This window comes from Uloborus diversus, chromosome 2 (assembly GCF_026930045.1).
Source record: "Uloborus diversus isolate 005 chromosome 2, Udiv.v.3.1, whole genome shotgun sequence".
NCBI lineage: Eukaryota > Metazoa > Arthropoda > Arachnida > Araneae > Uloboridae > Uloborus > Uloborus diversus.
The window spans coordinates 27794598-27815014 of record NC_072732.1 but is presented as its reverse complement, the minus strand read 5'-3'; the positions used below and the strand labels follow the sequence as shown (position 1 = coordinate 27815014).

General features: G+C 31.7%; 1 protein-coding gene across 1 annotated transcript in view; it reads right to left on the bottom strand.

Annotated features, from left to right (window-relative positions):
* LOC129216936 (zygotic DNA replication licensing factor mcm6-like) overlaps positions 1-19790 on the bottom strand; it is a 32394-nt gene extending 12604 nt beyond the window's left edge. The window contains exons 1-12 of the mRNA XM_054851154.1: positions 19660-19790; positions 19321-19467; positions 13766-13876; positions 12505-12667; positions 11300-11439; positions 10579-10691; positions 10173-10318; positions 8759-8915; positions 6345-6486; positions 5082-5223; positions 4891-4998; positions 3573-3728 (exon numbers count right to left, since the gene is read on the bottom strand). Of these exons, the coding sequence (XP_054707129.1) occupies positions 3573-3728; positions 4891-4998; positions 5082-5223; positions 6345-6486; positions 8759-8915; positions 10173-10318; positions 10579-10691; positions 11300-11439; positions 12505-12667; positions 13766-13876; positions 19321-19467; positions 19660-19751 (1617 nt within the window). The 5' untranslated portion in view covers positions 19752-19790. The remainder of the gene's footprint in view (positions 1-3572; positions 3729-4890; positions 4999-5081; positions 5224-6344; positions 6487-8758; positions 8916-10172; positions 10319-10578; positions 10692-11299; positions 11440-12504; positions 12668-13765; positions 13877-19320; positions 19468-19659) is intronic.
* Positions 19791-20417: the final 627 nt, after the last annotated feature.

Genomic DNA, 20417 nt, shown 5'->3' with positions numbered 1-20417 from the left:
ATATGAACCACATTGAAATTACTTAAGTTTTCATGTGTTTTGATATTCAATACACATCTCTAATCATATGTAGCTGAAATTTCGCAAAAATATTTATTAGGTTAGGAGATATGGTATGGTCCCAAAATGGGACACTTGGCGTTTAATATGGACAACATACATATCCCTGCCACTATGTTGATACTTGAATAATTTCTGGCTAAATTCAATTAGAAAGCCCTAAAATCGTTTTTATGTAATTAATATGGCTAGGTATTGGTACTTTATGTACATATTTTACATATTCAAGCTTTAAAATGTAAAACTTTTAAGTTTTCATGACACCCATAGCTATACATTTTGGGCCCCCTTGCAACAAAAGCCGTGGAGGCCAGCAGTAGAGGCTAGCAGTGTATATTTGCAACATTAATAAGTATTAGTATGCTAGTTATTTTCAATTTCTTGAGCCGTTGGGGCCCCCTTAAGAACGTCTACCCCCCCCCCTCCTATGCCCTTACATCACTCCGCGTCTGGTTTTCATTCGTGTTGAATTCCTTTTTCTTATACATTTTTGTACAAAATGGAACTTTTCCCACACATTTTACTACCTTATAGCAAAAAGCCTTAGGATTTTCATACACAAAAAGAGAAGAGGTAGCTTTTTTCTATTAATCATGTAGGGGGATCGAGCAATGGTAAATGACAAGGACATGGAGCACTATATAAAATGTATCTTATAAAATGGAACTAAGATATTTTTGGGCTCCCTGATGGTGTAATTGTGTTATTATAGGCAAGGGTTTTTTTGCAGTTAACATTTCGGTTGCTTCACAACATGTTTGATGACATGATTTATTTATTATCATAATGTTTTTAGAGATAAATGTCTAGCATGCTTCGCATTGAGGAATTATCAAAGGTCATAGTTTCTCCGATTTCATCCAACAAATTACGATAAATGGTAAAAATATAAAGTGAGACAGTTATCGCATTATATCTGATCTAAACGATTTCGATTAAAGTTTTTTTTCTCAACTATCTGAAAAGAATTTGGCGATTCACAAACAAGTGATCCTGCACTCATCTTCTTGTTTTAAGCTAAAATATATTATTTTAATAGTGTTTGAAGCTCGTAGCAAAGTCAAAAATTCTTACTACATTTTTGATTTCAAAAAAAAAAAAAAAAGTGAAGAAATTTCTCTATTGAAATTCAACCTCCCTAATTGAAGGGGGAGCGCCCTCAAGGGGAAGGGGAGCATGGAGCTGACTGAGCTATAAAATTATTTTATGGTGGGGGGAGTAATAGTTTCAAAGGGAATTTGAACTTCTTTTACGGAAATCTCCTTCGTGATCTGTAGAAATTCAGAGAGATGCGTCATCCTCCTTAGGGAGTATTGGCACCCCTGTTTCTCCAGAACTTTCTTCTAAACGAATGAAATGTCACTTGTTTTGATAAAAGCACCTGCTCTTGACCTTGAACAATAAAAGAGTGTTTACAATGAGAAACTACAAAAGGGGCTGTGACTTCAACAGGAAAAAAAGGGAGAGTTCATTCATGCAAAATGGGTGAAGACGATTTCTACTGGGCATGACGTGCTCTGCTAATCAGAACACGCCAAGTCTCCCATTTTGGGACTTCAGTAAATAAAGTCCTCTAAAACTACTTTAAATTATTTTTCTTGGGCCCTGTTTGTTGTGATTTGAAAAAAGGTCTATTGAACTTCATATTCCATGTTCCTAATTTCCTGCATTTGCATTTATTATTTTTAGGGAATTTTTTCCCCATGTAATGCAAAAACAAGAATTTTTTGCAGAATTTGAAAATTTTTCAAAAAAAAATTTACATTCCAAACCTTTTTGAAAAAATTACCAGTGAAGTTTGGTTTTCTATCATTCATTTTAAAAAAATTCAAAATGATATCTTAATTACTTGATGAAGAAAAAAATCTTAATTGAAGGTTCCCAAAATGGGAGACTTGGCGCTTAATGGGTTAATGCTAAGTTTCAATCATTTACAAAATTTCAGCAGTAGACTGCCACTCATTTATTTAAAAAAAAAAAAAAAGAATAAAGAAAAGAAAAAGAAAAGAAAAAAATGCCCCCATTTTCTTTTTAAAGATTTTTCTTTCTTTTAGAAAAGCTAAATTTTTATAAGGTTTAGCACAAACTATTGCCTCTTAAGATAGACTATACTGAGCAATCTAAAAGTGTTTAAATCAACGTAAATTGGCCTTTATTGTGTTGGAAGGAAACCGCAAAGTGTGCATCACGCATCTCGAACGTATTTTTTAGTACAGGAAGTTTTTTGAAGTTACAAAAATTTCATTTTTAGATGATCTTAGATAATATGTGGGGTTTGCGACTCTCTCCTGGAAAGTTTTTTTGAATTGAAGTCAAAAAAAAGTAATTATAGGACACCTTTGACAAAATTACGATAAGGGATCCGCTAAAGTGCATTCCTCCGGATTTTTTTTAGAAATGGAAGCCCAAAAAAAAAAAACTTTTATTTGAGACAATCTTTAATGGGGGGGGCTGAGGTTTGGGAATTTATAAAAGTGTAAGTATCTGGAAATCAATCTAGATTGATAAGTGATTCCTTGGTGGACAAAGAATCAATTAACGAATAAATACCTTTGTGCTGACAATTTAAATACTCAGTAATCCAACGTTATAAAGCACAAAAATTGCAAATTATTGCGAAAACGTATTTGGGTGTTACAATGAACACCTTTTTCAATGCAAAGAAGTGTGAGCTTCTGGATGAAAAGTCATCCGAGAAAAGCAACACGGTGGAACAGGTGATAGTATAAATATCAAAAAATAGAAATTAAACAAAACAAAAAAGATAAAATGACACCTGGAGGCAAAATTTATTATATAATTCCATCAGGAAAAACCGTTAAGTAATAAATTTTCCAAGAAATCCCATAAACAATGCAAAAAGTCCAAAAATGAAACCACTCTGAATAAATTAGCAATAAATTTACCAGTGGAAAAACTATGTATAGAAGCAATGTATCAAATGGAGAAATGCAGGAAAACATAGTTTTCACAGGAACATAGTTTTTCCCGCTGGTAAATTTATTAAATTATCTTTTTTGTTTTGTTTAATTTCTATTTTTTGATATTTATACTATCTCCTGTTCCACCGTGTTGCTTTTCTCGGATGACTTTTCATCCAGAAGCTCACACTTCTTTGCATTGAAAAAGGTGTTCCTTGTAACACCGAAACACATGTCTGCAATAATTTGCAATTTTGTGCTTTATAACGTTGGATTACTGATTATTTGAAAGAAGCATTTGTTTTTATATTAAACGTTAGATATACCAGCAGAAGAAATAAGATTCAATATGAGATTGTGCAAGGAGTTACATAAAAATTAGCTTAACATTTCAATAGTGAATAAATTATTTCTTTCACTTTTGACAGCTGGTGTGTTGGTAGGAAAAGATCAAAATAAAATAATATGCTAATCAAACAGTAAATTAAAAAGTTATGGCAAAAAAGGTCACGTTACGGACTCTACATAAATGTCAAAAATACCGTGGAATGCCCCCACCCTGTAAATATGGGTTAAAAAAAAATTACGAACCTCACTACATTCATCTACTAAAATGAAAAACAGATCGAATCTGGACATAATAGGCGCTGTCAAGGCAATGTTCTGTTTAAGGGATTTAGTTCGATCATATCTTCCACCAATAGGATTAGCGGCAGCCAGGATGGAGGTTCGAGCATTCAAAGTGGCCTAGAGGAAAAAGATAAGAGTTTGAAAAATCACGATAAATCAAAATAAAAGTGAAAACAGTAAGCATAAAATATAGTTAGGAGATATCCCTAGATACACAATCATTTAAAAATATTGTTACAAATTCTGTAAAATAGTAATTACTTTTGTGATTAATTTGTTGTAATCAGACTAAATTTGGCGTTTGTTCTATTATTTTGCATCTAAAATTATCTTAGTACCGTAACCTGTAAATAGCTTTTTGTAATGTACATACAATCCCCTAACATTCGACTGAAGTATACGGTCCCCCCATTTCTGAATGATAAGATTTGTGAATGGAATAAAAAGAAAATAGGAGAAGTATTTCGAATTTTGTTGAACTTTCCAAAGCAGTATAAAAAGCCGAGTGGCGTTTGAAGGACAGTCAGTTATGCTTTTAGCTGTCTGAGATTCCTCTGAGCGTTGCTCTGTTTATTGTGAGGCATTTCGCTGTGTTTTTGCGTATTTGGATGTAAATACGTGTGCCATCGTTGAGTATGCGGTTTTAGTTGAGATTTGCCTAATTGCTATGGTGAATTTAGCAGTTGTTAACGAAATTTCTTGTACATAGTTGTAAATAAATCTCCAAGAACTGTGTCGTCATTCAAAGAAAGTGTGAAGTTGTACCGAATGCATAACAATATTAAAAGTATTCAACATAACATAAAAATAAAAATTTCTTAAAACAACATTTAAAAAAATAAATAAACAAAAGATAACAATATTTGCTCATAGGCACCCATATGTGCAATTTCAGAGAGGAGATAAGAATTTTCTGTTTTTAAACTAGACTGACATTTTACCATTTAAAGGAATTCATATAGTTGTTCACTTAAGACCAGTGGAAATTTGTTGTCTAAAATGCATTACATAAAGCAAAACCAATGCAGATTAAAATTAGGAAAATTTTACAGTAAATAAAGATTTACAGTCATATGCTGAAATATCTTTTTTTTTTTTTTTTTTTCAAACTATATTAAAAACAGACAGTACCAATGTCTGGGGGGGGGGGGGGTGTCTGATTTTTTTAAAGATAATGAATGTAAAAATAATTTAACAAGGAAGTTTAATATTAAATAGTACCATCAACATCAAGATCTAACTGTATTGTTAAGTATTTTTTTTTAACTTTGAGACTTACTTTTACACCTGCTTTAGTTATAGAAATAGTTTGTTGTTCCATAGCTTCATGGATAGCCACTTGATCTTTTAGTTCCATTTTGTCAAACTCATCAATACAACAGACACCCTAAAATAAAACGATTAATAAAAAGGTGTGGGGACTTCACAAAATGGGAAAACTATATGACAACAAATGCAATAAAAATTTACATTGTCTGCTAACATCAAAGCTCCAGCTTCAATGACAAATTCTCCAGACTCTTCATCCTTCGCAACTGCAGCTGTTAAACCAGCAGCACTAGAAGCTTTTCCACTAGTATACACAGCTCTGGGAGAGAATTCAGAAACTTGCCTGAAACAGAAATATGAACTTAAAACACTGTCAAGGTTTTCACAGGCGTACATAATTATTCTGCATAAAGCTCAAAAGTTAAACACAGAAAAGCCAAACAACAATTTTCACCATATCTTTAACCTCATAAGCTAGAGACTTACTGTGGCTTGGCTTTGGATAATCTCTGTTATGTTTGGGTTGATTCTTTAAACGGCTCAACATTAATAAAAGTTATAGACAACCAAAACCAACTTGTTGAATCTCGTTGAACACATTTAACTTCAGCCCATCGAAGTCGACTTATTAGAGTCATATGAAATTAAATGTGAAACTATGAAATTGACATATTCATATTCAGCTCTTCACAAATCCATGGCATAAATATGTATTTATTTTTTGTATCAATAATTTAAAAATTGCACTAAGCTGTAAATTTTAAATTATTTTAATAAAATTATTCCAATCTCTTCTTAACCATGAAGGTAAAATTTTTGAACACAGAAAGGGACATATCACATAAAGTTGATCATAACGATTGACAACTTAGCCACCACCAGAGTTTCCGCTATGGTCGCATTTTTTGCAAAATGCGAAAACACTACCAATTGCGAAAGCATTTTTGCTTTTTTGCTCAAATAAAAAATACAGCAATTTAAAAAAAAGGGAACCATCTATGATCCAAGAGAAGAAGCAAGCATGCCCATAGTAAACTTAAATCTTAACTAAGATGTTTAAATTACTATTAAGTTCTACAATACTTATTCTTATCCGGCATTATGCCCCCCCCCCTAAAACTGTATTATTAGGAGGAGGGGACTGTAACGTTCTAAAAACTAAGCATGTGTTTTCTTAATGGTAAGCACAATCCAAGATCTTTTATTTTGCTTTAAAAAAAAGCTGCTGTACTTATATCTTTAAAAATGAAGAAATTTTAATTTTAATTTCTGCTGGAGTTGAAACACACAGCGGCATATAGAAAGATATGAGAATGTGTAACATTTTAGCAATTTGCTAAAACTTTTTTCTTAATTTTAGCTTTTATGATAAAGATTTTTTGAACCCAGCTTAAACCCTGGCCACCACTGACATGTAATACATTTAGTGACACCAGCACAGTTTAAAAAGAAAGAAAAACATACTTCAAAAACTGACTTTTAGCTGTACTGGGATCTCCTACAATGCACACATTTATATCACCTCTTAATGAAGTTCCCTCCTCAGTTACTTTCGGGACACCACCGAAGAGCATCAACAAAATTCCACTTTTGACTTCATCATTTCCTAATGAAAAAAAAATAGTATTTTAAGACACATTAAAAATGACCGAATGTAACTCTTAATATTTCAATTATAAATGTTAGCACTGAAAATTTCAGAATATGATTTTTGCGAAAAAGCTCCATTCATTCCTTTATTATAGTGGAATAAAAATGTTCTGCTGTTACATTTCAACTATAAACATTTAGTAATCTCATCTTTAATGATAGAACGTCTGCTTCCAGCTCGGTTATCAACTATTGTAAGAGTTGATTACCAGACTGATGAATCTAACAAAGATGAAACTGCAGTTTCGGAATGTCATAACCGAGCTCTCGGTACATTGCATGAGGTCCTCCCTTAGTCCTGGTTTAAGGGCAGTAACTTACTGCTGAGTCAAAGAGATGTTTCAAAACAATAATGACTGGAGGAAAAATATTAGGGTAAATATAAATACTTACTTGTTTGCATAAAGCAGATGCATACTTTTTTAGCCATTTTTAAGAAAAGTTTACCAGTCCAAAGATAGATTAATTATGAAACTCACTCTTTTTCATTAAACAAGAATTTGAATCAGTATAGTGTAGCAGTGATGTTCAGGATTCATTTCCCAAGAACTAAACTTTGAAAAAAATAATAAAAATATACTTAAAGTTTTCATTTATCAGAGGACTATGAACTGGAAGATATAAAACATTCAGTTTAAAATTATAATTGCATATGGTGGAATACCCTGTGCCTAAGATTATTGCTCAATGGCGTTTCAATTTTATATACAGTGAAACTTCGATAGGTCGAAGTTGCAGGGGATGCGGAAAAAAAATTGGAGTTTTCGAAAATTTGTCTTATTGAATACGAAAACAAATACCACCACCGACACTCATTAAATTTATAACATGGGCAAAATAGTGATAGAATAATGTATCAAAGATAAAAAATCGCCACTTCAAAGCAACCGTATAGGATACCTTACTGTTATTCCTGATGAGAAAATACATGACATAAATAATGTAGAATATGAATTCAAGAGTTTGAACAGGTTTGAAAACAAATTTACAACTATGTTGGATAAAACAATTTTTACTTACCAGGGAAAAAACATATTTAAAAAAACTCTATCAAACATTGCTTTTTGCAGAAATTTGTTCTTTTGTTAAATAGTCCTAGGATACTTTTAAAGCGTCAGAGAAGGAGGAAAAGCATCAAAGAGGGAGCACCGCCAATCGAAACGTTTTTTCGATTTTTTAAAATTGTTGAAAACTTAGAGGCACATCAAATTTTAATGAAATTTTCCTCTTTTGTTGATGCACTACAATCGAATAAATGCAACTTTTTCTTGGTAGTTTAAAAGGTTAAATATTCTCTTCATCTGTTTTGAAGTACAAATCTAAACATTCAGGAATCAATGAAACGGCGCAACAAACAAACATCTCCAAAAATAGTTCATAACCCCTGCCCCTCACCCGTTTCCCATAAAAGTAGAATTATTCCACAAGCCCAAATATACGCACCCCTCTTGATCATTTATTAAGTCCCATTTTCAGACTGTCCTTAATCAAGGCCTTAATTCCCCCTATGAGCATGTTTTTCTTTTCTATGGAAGGACATGAAGTAAACAATAATTTAAAACGAAAAAAAAAAAAGCTTACCAATTTATGCACTAATAATCGGCTCAGAGATTTATTTGATCCACTTTGTCTGGGAACCTTTTGATGCAATGCAATGGCGCTAATTTCTTTTTGTTCACTTTTTGGGGAGAACAAAAAAAAAGGAAAAGATTTCGACTTATAGAGTTACGTTAACAAGGAAACTTTGACGACAGTCATGAAATAAAATTTGACTTATCGAATATTTCGACACAACAAAATTCGTCTTATCGAAAATAAATAACATTAGTTCTCCATACAGTAAGACGGGGACAAATATTCACTTTGGATTATCGAAGTTTTCGGCTCATCGAAGTTCGACTTATTCAAGTTTCACTGTATTTTCAAAATTCATAAAACATGATGGCATAACAACCACATTTGGCACCCCTAAATTTTGCCCCCTCGGTGCAGTTCCTTTTGCCTATTTTTGATGAATGGTCTGCTTTCACTTCTCCTTAACTTCAGCAAATAAATAATACTGTATCGTTAATAGAGATATGAAAAATATTTTTACACACTAATAAATAAAGAGAGAGGAAAATGATAAAATAGGTTCACTAGGCCCATAACTCAAAACTTTGATTTTGGGCAAAAGAACTTAAGCTTGACTGATAGCAAAGGAAAATTAAATGCAAAAAGTAACATACCATGTACTGTTGGGAAGAGACTTTTTATTAAATTCTGATAAAGATTATTGTCACAACTCATGTTATAAATGTTTTGCCACTCCTGTGCTGTTGTTTCTCTTTGCGAAAAATCCCCATTCCGCAAAGCTTCGGTGGATAACATCTCAACAGCACTAGTCTGCAAAGATAAAAATTATGTGTAAGATAGCAGATATATGAACATTTATCTTTTAATTATTTGATTCAGCAGTGCGAATTAAGTTAAAAAAAACTCAGTTCTGGACAGCAGAATATATGAACATTTAATCTTTTAATTATTTCATTCAGAAGTGTGAATTAAATAAGAAAAAAACTCAGTTCTGGACAGAAAATGACAGTCAGTTTACTCTAGTGGTCCTTCCACCACCATAAAATTATGTGGCAGTCAGTACATAAAATCAGCATTATTACAAGAATCATATTCATTTGCAATAACAAATGTATCTACTGCATTAAGAATAAATTGTATCATCATTAGCAGAATGTATTAATCATAGCTTATTTGCACACAACACTAAGCAAAATATTTTTTAAAATTTTCAATAGAAATTTTTTTTAATGTCTTTCGAATCATGCATATGCATAGGCACCAAAACTCTTTAGTGATTAAGGCACCTGAGGGTCTAAAACCTGCCCTGCTTGGGACTCAGGTGAACTGCAACCCTAAAGATAAACCTAATCTTTATCACAAAAACAAAACACTGCTTCTGATAATACTATGTTTTAAAAAAGCTTTCAACAAGCAGTGCTCACTGCTTAACAAAATGGTCTTTTTTTAAAGGGGAAAAAAACATTTCATTTAATGTTTTCAAGAAAATAGATGCATTTTTTTTTGCTTGATAGTGTAATGTTTGCAGTTTTAAACTTTTTTGCTTCCTTGTATCCACAATTTCTCAAAGATGCAAAATTATCAGCACATTCCTGCGAGAAGAACTTTGAGGCCGAATTTTTTAATGAAAATGCTAAAAGAATGATGTGCAGGAATATGAAAAAATTTACCTTTGCTATCACATTGTAAGATTTTGTTATTTTCCAAACATTCATGCAAATTACGGATTACTAAATTATTCATAATAACATAGCTTAAATATTCAAACTCCAATCTTTTCATTCAAATACATACAATTTTAGATTTATTAGAAGTTGCTTTGTAAAAAAGTGCAAAACTTTCTGGGACCAGCAACATCCCAGGAACATCTCTAAAATATTTGGTCTTAGCGCGATTAAGTAAAAAGTAACTTTTTTTGCAATGCAAAGAAAAAAGAAAAAAAAATACTGAATGACATTTGCAAATTTTCCTTTCAAAATAAATTACTAAATTAACAAATAAGATATTAGATAATGAATTACAGACAAAAATATGCAATTCTGCTATGCAAACACAACAAAAACTTACACGAATTTCTGTAGGAATAACAGTTGTTGCCAAAAAGGCAGTTTTATAGGATAATTCCCGAACACCCAAAGACTTTAAGCCACGGACACCTTCAGTTTCAAAGCCTTCCATTCCTTTGTGACGTGCACTGGATTCAGCACGTACTCCTACAAAACAATGTCCAAGATAAATAAATGTTCAACAACAATACTTTCTTAAAAGCTTTATATGTATTTATATTAAAAATAGAAAAGTTAGCAAATTACTCATTCCCAATATCTAAAACAAATCATAAAAAGTGAAACCTAAAACAAATGTTACAATGATTTTTTGAAAATATGGTAAATCACTAACACAAGAATGAAAAAGTTTTAACTAATAATAAAAACAAAGTAATGAACGGTTCATTCTTATTTAGCAGACATACCGGGTATTGCAAGTTGACTGACATCAGGAACTACAATTAAACTTCCAATAAAATCAATTCTGTCACCTGGTTGAGCCATTTCTACAGCTTCAGCTCTTAAAATTACTTCCACACTAAAATAAGTAAACAATTTATTTGCAAGTTTAATTAAACCATCTTTAACTTTGAAAAAATAATAATAAAAGGTAAATTTAAAATTATCCATTTTGCTAATACTACACAATATATAATATTACTTGGTTACAATTTTACAATGAGGCAAACATTATTTTATAGTAATTGATACTGTTATTTCTATTTTACCCAAAAGCAGAATACTTGACAATGTTCTGCAACGTAAAATCATTTGACTAAAATTGTTCCTGCCTGCGACGTACGTTACAAATTTAGCAGCATTCTTCTTTGGGGCTATTTTAAGGCTAAAAATTTAAAGTTGTTGTAAATTCTCTTTTGTAATCTGCAGAACCTTATGTTCAATCCATAATATATTTACTAATTATTTGGACCTTAACATTTCCAGAACTTTTTAGCATCCTTTTCATATTGTACACCTTTTTATATTAGTGTCAATATCTTACCTTTTTTAAAGTCTAGAATGATTCAAAATGCATTTATGCCAAAAAATTAATTTACATATATTTTTTTCCCTCTTCACTTAAATGTTAACACCAGAAAATGATTTAGAACTTTGTACTTTGAAAATTCAGAAATACCACAATACCTTCTTGGAATGCTACCTCTTGGCAATTCTGCTTGAGTTTCTTGAATTCTGACTCGTTGAAAGTCTACAAAACGGGATTTATTAACATCAAGTTGAAATCGAGTTCTATTATTACAAACTTCATTACGGCATATGGTTGGCTAAATAGAATAAAATAGTATCAGAAAAACAAATAATTAAAAATTCAAGTCGATAATCATTTTTAAAACTACAAAGTAAAAGATAAGTCTTGTCTAATAACCAAACAATATGAGTTGAAACATTTTACATCTAAGGTATCAAAAAATGATAATTTTACCATGATCGTTATCTTAATGCGCAAGAATGAAATATATATATATATATATATATATATATATATATATATATATATATATATATATATATATATATATATATATATATATATAATCATACAAACTTTTACTAATACAATTTTTTAAATAAAAAAATAGGCATTCAATATAATGAAAACTAATGGACACAATATAATCTTAGTTAACTAGTAAAATATAAACTAAAACAACATTGCTCCAAATTTTCAGATACATTCCAACAATAGCGTAGAAAAATCTAAAAACTAATAACTATATTTTCTGTTTTTATCTGTTTTTTTCTGTAAAGAATAACAGAAGATTCATTTACATTATCAAAAGTATTAATATTACTGTATATGTGAAATAATTAAGACTTGAGCTAGAATCTTCAAAAAATTTTGAAATTGTCATGAGGAAGAAGCACAGCACGAAAATATTGGATTTTTACTACTTAAATTAAAACAAGCATTTATAACTACATTTTGGTCAAACATACTCAAAATTATATTGTTGAAATTTGTTGGGATGGAAAAATTATATTCTAAATTTTTGTGACATATTTTTTAGTTTCAGGCCAGATTTTCAAACTTCATCATTTTTTCCATGTTTTTGTAACATGTAGTTACATTGTATAAAGATGTAGAAATGAATATTTAACATCATACTCAAGTGGAATCACTTACTCTATTTTGTAGCTATTACATAAAAAATAAATAGAATTTTTTCTTCTTAAATATTACACAACAAATAAAATCTGCAAAAAATATTTTTGCCATAAAATTTCACATCAAAATACAATATAATACAACATAATCAATACAATATAGTAATGAAATGCAATACATCTTATAAAACTAGTTCAATAACAAAAATCTTTTAAACCATTACCAGAGTGTATTTAAACTGTTGCTCAACATCTTTAATGACAGTCTGGCAGTCTAGACAAGTGAAGGTGGCAATAACAAGCTCAGGATGAACAGGATGAGTTCTTACAACTTGTCCACTTATTCGTAGCAATGTGCCAATTTTATTGGCAGTCAGCTCACGAACTCTGGAAAAAACAAAGTTTAATTGCTTTGTAATTAAAATGAAATGAAGCATTCATACACATTTTGGTCATAAATATGGGCATAGCCAATGTGGGGCTATGCCCATAGAGTATAACTTTTCTAGAGTATAACTTCTAATCCTCAAGCTCTTTCCTAATGTCACTAAAAATAATTTGAAATTGCACTTTTAGGACTTCAATTTCCAAAGTTGTCGGGAAGAGAGCTGCTTAACTGCCTCTCTCACCTCAATAGGAAAATTAAAAAAAATTTTGGACTTATATTTCAAACGATTACAGGGCCATAGTGAACAATCATTTTTTTTTTTCAATCATTGTTTGAAACCTGTGTTAAAAAGAGTGGTCGTTAATTTAACTTTCAGAAGGGGAGTTTAAAGACTTGGCACTTCAAGTTTACATGACTGGTACACATTTATTTAAAATCCTATGTCCCAAACAAGACACCTAAAGTTTTGGATCAAATCAAAGCTTTTCTTTCGCAATTCATCATGACTGAGACCCCCAATTGATAGAGAACAAATTTGAATAACTAATTTTCAAGTACATTCAATTTTTTCTTTTATTTTTTCGCCCAATATATTTTATAGATTTTTTGAACATGTTGCCCACAATATGTAGCATTTTTATTGAATATTTTTTTTTACTTGAGTCATTTTAAATGACACATAAATAGTTTTTTTCGATGCCTAGACACTAATCCTAGGCATAATCATGACACCAGTATAAAAATTCTTATTTTTGCACTGGCTTGCGAACATTGAGCAAGTTGTATGCTCCTAAGCAGAATGTGGCAGAGAGCAAGACATGTTGTGGAAGAACTAGCTTTGCTGCAGAACAATCACAGATAATCCAATAAATGACCGAAAATAGCCAAGAGTAGCTTCACACATGCCAAAACAAAAAAAAATCTTCATAACTCAAAACATTGGATAGATTTTTTTTTTTTTTTTTTTTTTTTCAGTTTTAAGGTAAAAATGTTTTAAACATCCCAAGTTTGAATGTTTTCACCAAATAAATATAGATCATACTTCAACAAAGATTTGACGATAGAATGCTAAAATATGAAATACAGCAATTACTTACTTATGTCTGGTAGGTATATCACAAAAACCAACATACAATTCTTTTTCAGGAACATAGACAGTTTTATCTGCCATGAAGTTAGCAACAGCTCTGCATAAATATGGATAAACCCTGAAAAAAGAAAGAAATTTTATTTGTCAATAAGAATGAAATTGAAAAATAAACACTTTTGACGAGTATTTAAAAAATCTTTATCTGATTTGCAGAACAATTGGTCGCAGAAGCAAATGTAAAGTAGTGTTTCGACACTTACTTTCGTACTTTACCTGTTTAAAAAAATGTGACACAAAGTGATACTTGGTTGCTTCAAACAAATGAAAATTCTGAGTTACATATTGGTCTTACATAAACAAAGCAAATGAATAGATTTTACTAAGGGCGTAGGTCTTATTGATTTTAATAGGACCAACGCCCTGCAACAGTGTCCGCGTATGTATCAAAGTTGAAATAAAAACAGAGCTGGCAAACTGAAGTGGCTATACTTGAACATTTACTTGCAATTGCTAAAATAATCTATTATTTCAGAAACAGCGTAAATCCCATGGATTTTTGCAGGACTAACACCCTTTTCCTGTTCTTCTTCATCTGTCAAAAGTCTCCTGAACATACAGGGGGCTCGAACAGGACAACAATCCACTTATTTCCATACATAAAGAGGTTTTACTCCTCCACTTTGCTTTTAAAAATTAACGATTCATTGAAAAATAATAGTGATCAATTCACATGTTTAAAGAAAGAAGAATCAATGTCTCGATAAGTGTGTTTTATTTTGTTCTCATATTTGTATTCCATTAACTTGTATTGAATTAATAAGGAACTGTGAATTAGAAAGAGAGAGTCGATTGTATGAATTTATTCAGATTTTAAAGCCATGTTCCGATTTTTTTAGAGGTCCTCGTATCAGCAACCATGTTTCAATCCAATAATATTTTTACGCCCCAAAAATTTAGCTTTAAATGTTCCTCTCCCCCTTCTCCACAACTCCTTTGGCTCCAATTTTTTTGTGCACCAGTTCCAATGTTTGCACAATCCAATTTTAATAACAATGTTTTCCTTTTATACTCAAGTAATATTAATTACGAAGATTTTTAATAACTGGGGAACATTGATCAATCTGAAAAGAATAAAGCTAAGGCGGCAACATCATCATTATAAAGGAAATTTTCTAGAATTATCAAATTACTCCTTATACGCCTATCCTCTCCTCCAAACCAAGGTGCACTTTAAAAATAATAACTTTTTCCAGGGGTCTGTCCAGGATTTTTCACAGGGTCCGTTTTTTGTGAAAAATCAAATAATTTTGTGAAAAATGAATTAATTTTGTGAAAAACCAAAAAATTTCGCGAAAAACCAAAAAATTTCGCAAAAAAAAAATTTTTTTTTTTTTTTGTTAAAACGAAATTTTAGAATTTAGAGATGGCACAAACTGCATCAATTAAACTTAAAGTTGAGTGTTTTCCTCTTCTACGTTGGGAAAATCATTCTGGATTTTTTTTTCTGATATTTGGCGGGGGGGGGGGCATCGCTCTTTCAAGTATCAATATTTATCTACCATTCTACATTATGTTAAATTATACTAGATATATTTCTGTACAGTACTTAAAATAATTGTAACAAAAATATAAATAAATAAAATAAAATTCAAAATAGGGTTCAGCATTCAACTTTTTGACCCAAGACACTCTTGAAAAGCACAGAATTTCGTTTAAAACTTATAAATTCCGTGATTTTAACGAAAATAAAAAGATATTTCAATTGTTTACCTCTTAACAAAGCGTAATAATCATTAAAAATTCGAAAAATCGGATTCCCATAGCGGATGCAAAGAGATCGCAATTCTCAAAGTGAAGGCATCAAAAGTATAAAAACAGCTTGTAAAAGAAATATTTTTGATAAAATTATTTTTAAATTGCATTTTAGAGTCCTATAATAAACATATCATTAATATCTGTGGACACAGTTGACCCAAAAAATAAAATAAAATAAACCATCTATTTAGCATTTTAAGTTTTGACTCATAACAGAAAATGGAATTTTGCTTTAAAAACTTGAAATGAGAGTTCTAACAGAAATAAAGAGACTTTTCATTTATTTGAATCCTAATAAAGCGAAGTTAGCTTGAAAAAAGAACAAAATATGATTCTCATATCGGATGTTGAAAGATTGCATTTTTCAAAATGTAGACATCTAAAGAAAAAAAAAGGTAATTAAAAGAGTTTATTTAAAGTTAATCATCCTTGTTAGCATCGAAAAATCAAAACCCACATAAATTTCTCCCAAAATAACAATTAAACATCGCACTGCACCGTAAAAACGCAAATATTGACAAGCTGGCAAAATGATGAGAATATTTTCTAATCAAGTCATTATAAAGGTTCAACGCCAGACGCTAAGTTGTGATAATTTTGAAGTTGGTAACACTATCTGAAGCGATCATATTTTTTCCTCACCCTTACTATCCCTTTGCAGTTCTAAGTTCATTTCGCAGATATATATTATTATTGTTTATTAAATCATGAGCGGAGAAAAGTGCTTACCAATGCCTTTTCAGAAAAGTTTACAAAAACACCGCTGCTAATTAGCTGTGATAAAACAAACAACCATTATATTTATTTGGCAGTAGCCATTTTTTATCGCTTGCAGCTCCAAGAGTGCTTGCAGCTCCAAGAGTGCCGATATTTTTTTTTTTTTTTTCAAAATTAGCCGATTTTGTAAAAAAGTAGCCGATTCAAAGTAAGCTGATCCCTCTACTTTGACTTAAAAAAAAGTTCCAAAAATTATCGGTTTATACACAGAAGTATGCGTTATTTTGCTTTCAGATTTGCTCTTTCAATAAACAATTTGACAGATCCGATCTTGTTTATCAGAATTTTGTGAAGGGTCCGTTTTGTTTGATCGGGATTTTGTGAAAGGTCCGTTTTGTTTGATCGGAATTTTGTGAAAGGTCCGTTTTGGTTGATCAGATTTTTGTGAAGGGTCCGTTAACGGACCCAAATATCCTCTGGCCAGACCCCTGTTTTCTTAGGAGCATTTATTTTATATTTGTTTTGCAGCTCGTTATTTATTACAGACATTTTACCCTAGGATGAATTTTCAATTGCTCATTGTAAAAAAATGAATTAATATATTTATTTATAGCTATATTGAGAGGCTAATAAATGAATTGTTAAGAAAAAAGTTTAAGAGATGCATCATTCTGGCTCAGGAGGTGATATTATGGACAGGACCGTGTCCAGATTTTCATAAATAAAGGGGTTTTAATCTCACCTGTTGGGGGGGGGGGATTCAACCCTCACAACCCTTTAGTTTTACGACAAATTGTCCATTCCAGCATGGCGTTTATCCACCTGTAAGTACTGCTGCTTCCCCTCAAGAATAATTCAGGCTGCACAAATGACCTAAGTATTCCTTCATTTTACAGGTTCACTTTAATCAAACCTTGTTTGTTTCTTTTTAATTAAATCTGTTTACTATGCGATTTATTGCAACAAGTATTAAAAACTCTCCACAAATTCTTTAATAACGTAGAATGTATATATATTCTGAAATAATGCTTAATAAGTAATTACTTGTAAACTAAATAAGAACGAGTTTATTGTAGGTGCAAATTACATTACTAAATAAACACAATCACTAATAAATCTTCACAGCTGCAACATATGCTAAATTCCTCATTACCTACTCACAATAAGCAGTATTTAATGCTTTGTATTGGTAGATCATTCAGTGGTTTTACTACCATAGTTTTTCCAAAATATTATTTCAGTTGGTAAAGCTTTAACAATTGTAAATTACATAATACTTGAATGTTATGTGAAACTTTTTAAAGTTAAAAAAGAAGAAAGAAATTCAAGCGCTTAGGCCTAACTGAGTTGAGTTTGAGAAAAAAAAAGTATAGAATTACTGAGTTAAATTACAGAAAAACTTCAGAGAGAGAAAAAAAACACGAAACACAGATTTTCACATTAAAGTTAATTTAAGTCAATCATTTTCTTCATTTGACATATATTTCTTCCCCAATGGGAGGGGTTTAACCCCTAAAACTCTCCCTTTGGACACGGCTCTGATTATGGATGAACGTTCTACAGTGAATACAACCTCTCAAAACCAGGAGCATCAAATTAATTTCCCGAAGAGCCCAAGCTACATGTAAGAACTTGCCCAATTCACGTTTGAAAATAATGTAATCCATATGCACTATAAGGCAGAGGCGCCTTTTATTTTTTGGGAGAGGTCTGAACCCATCCCAAAAGTATAAAAGGCCCCTCCTAAAAATGCATCAGTGCCTTGTACAGGTGCATTTCAGGTGTGCCACACACAGTGGCGCACCCATGGGGGGAGCTAAGGGGCTTAAGCCCCTCCCAGAAGCATGAAGACGAAATCCCTTGACCAAAGAAAGTCAAAAATTACGTTTATATTTATTATTTTTTTTTTTTTGGCCTTGAATTTTCCAAATTTACCAAGACCGAGCATTCAATTCGAAAACCCTATCCTAATTTCATCAAAGATAAGTTTAATTTTCACCGGATAAGAACTGTCAAATTCCTAAGGTCACAAAAAATTGGTTGAAAAAGGCCCGTTATGAAAAACTTTGATTTTGAATATTTTTCAAGTGTTGAACTCTTTCTCTTTACTAATATCACCAACGATAACCTACAATTGCATTTTTCCTTATTCATTTCTAAAATATTTCCAGAGAGATTTCTGAACCTTTCCATTCACCTAGAACTGCTAAAGATAGCCTAAAGTTGTATGATAAAACCTCAACTTAGAAAATTTTCAGGGGAGATCCCAACCCATTTTGGTAATTGAGGTTAATGAAAAGTAGACTACGATTTTGAAAGCAATTTCTCCAGGGGAAGGCCTCCCCTCCCCACCTCCCATCTTCCCTTAACATCCCAAAAATTTCGTTTTCAAGGCTTAAGAAGCATTTACGGGATAGTTCTCTTGAAACGCACACCTCCATCTATTCTCTGATGCCACTAAAGACTTCCTAAAACTGCGTTTTTTGGGACTTGTAAATGCATTGTAGACTTGTTAACCTTTTTTTTTTTCGGGGGAAGGCCTTTTGAAATTTTATTGATTTTGCCTTTCACTTCACCTATGGTAGTTTCTTGCAAAACTTCTAGTCCCTCCCAGGAAATAGACCTGAGTGCACACCTGTGCTGAAAATCAATTTTGGTTAAATTTTAATCAACTTCTAGTGACATCATGAAAGCTTTAACCCATCACCCATCGACCAGTTTTGTAGGACCTGAAAATTTCACTTTTGCTATAGAAAATTATAAAACTAAACATATCCTTCTCTGTGAGATTTCCCACCGAACACGTATATGCCATGGCATTTAAACCCGGCTCCATTTGGCTTATTAATCAAATGATAGAGAAACAAGAGTTGTCTAACAAAATATTATAAAATAAAAACTTATTTTCCGTGAAAGATTTATTCTTAAATCAACACAATACTCTTTATAATGTAACATTCAAACTGGCAGAAATAAAATCATCAGAGAAAAAGTAATTAAATATTAGAGGTCAAATTAAATTTAACTTACCGATAATACTCTTCCTGTATTGTGGCAGCAAGTTTCTGATTATATTTTCCCACATCCTCAAAGCTTACGTGTAAGGTATTTCTTTCAGGACGGGAAAGATCTTTGACGTATTGCAAATACTTTGGTTTCCCTTCACTATCATTAAATCTAAAATATTAAAGGTAGCAACAAATCGAATCATTAAAGATAATTAATAATAAATACATGTAAAATTATATTACTTTTCTATACAAAAAATGTCTAAAATGAAAACATGAAAACAATCTAACTACGATGACAGAAACAACAAAAGACATTTAATGCATAGTTTTTTCACTAAAATATACAATTTTGACTTACTCAGAAAGAAAGTCTTGGAACAGTTTTTGAATACGATCCCCAACAACATCCTTTTTACGGATTGGGCCAGTACGGTGAGCATTAACATCCATATTTGTAGTAAAACTTTCTTTCCTAACAATATTTTGACAAGGAACACAAAAAGAGCGCGAACAGCATCAACATTTCCCGCCAACAACCTACTGCCAACCACGAAACAAAATACTACATTTTAAAGAGATTTTTGTTTTCAAAGCGACTCTACGTGACGTCACAGTGGTTATCTCTAAAGAAAATCGTTTTTTCTTTTATTTTTAATTCTTGGGACTTGCGTCGGCCTGTATTCCCAACTCCAATACAGTCGACTCCCGCTACAACGCGATCCGACTTACGCGAAATGGCTATAACGCGAGTTTTTCAGGAGCAACGAATTTCTCGCTCTCAACACGAAAATATTTGGAAAGGAATTGTGATGCTAAGTTGCGGCAGGGACGTAACTAGAGGGGGGCAGACGGGGCTCGTGCCCCGGGCGCCAGATTTTCGGGGAGCTAAACTGATGCTTAAATTTAATTTTAAAAAAAGGACAAGTTATTAAAAGCCAACCCCCTCCCCTCAAAAAAAAAAACAAAAAAACACGCTGTGCTGGCGCTGGCAGAAAGTTTGCATGGTTTAATGTGGATAAAGAGTTTAAAGGACAGACAGAGAGAGAGAATAGGAGGGCGCAGTAAATAGCATGAATGTATTTTCTCAGAGTGACCAATACTTGTTATATTTTATCT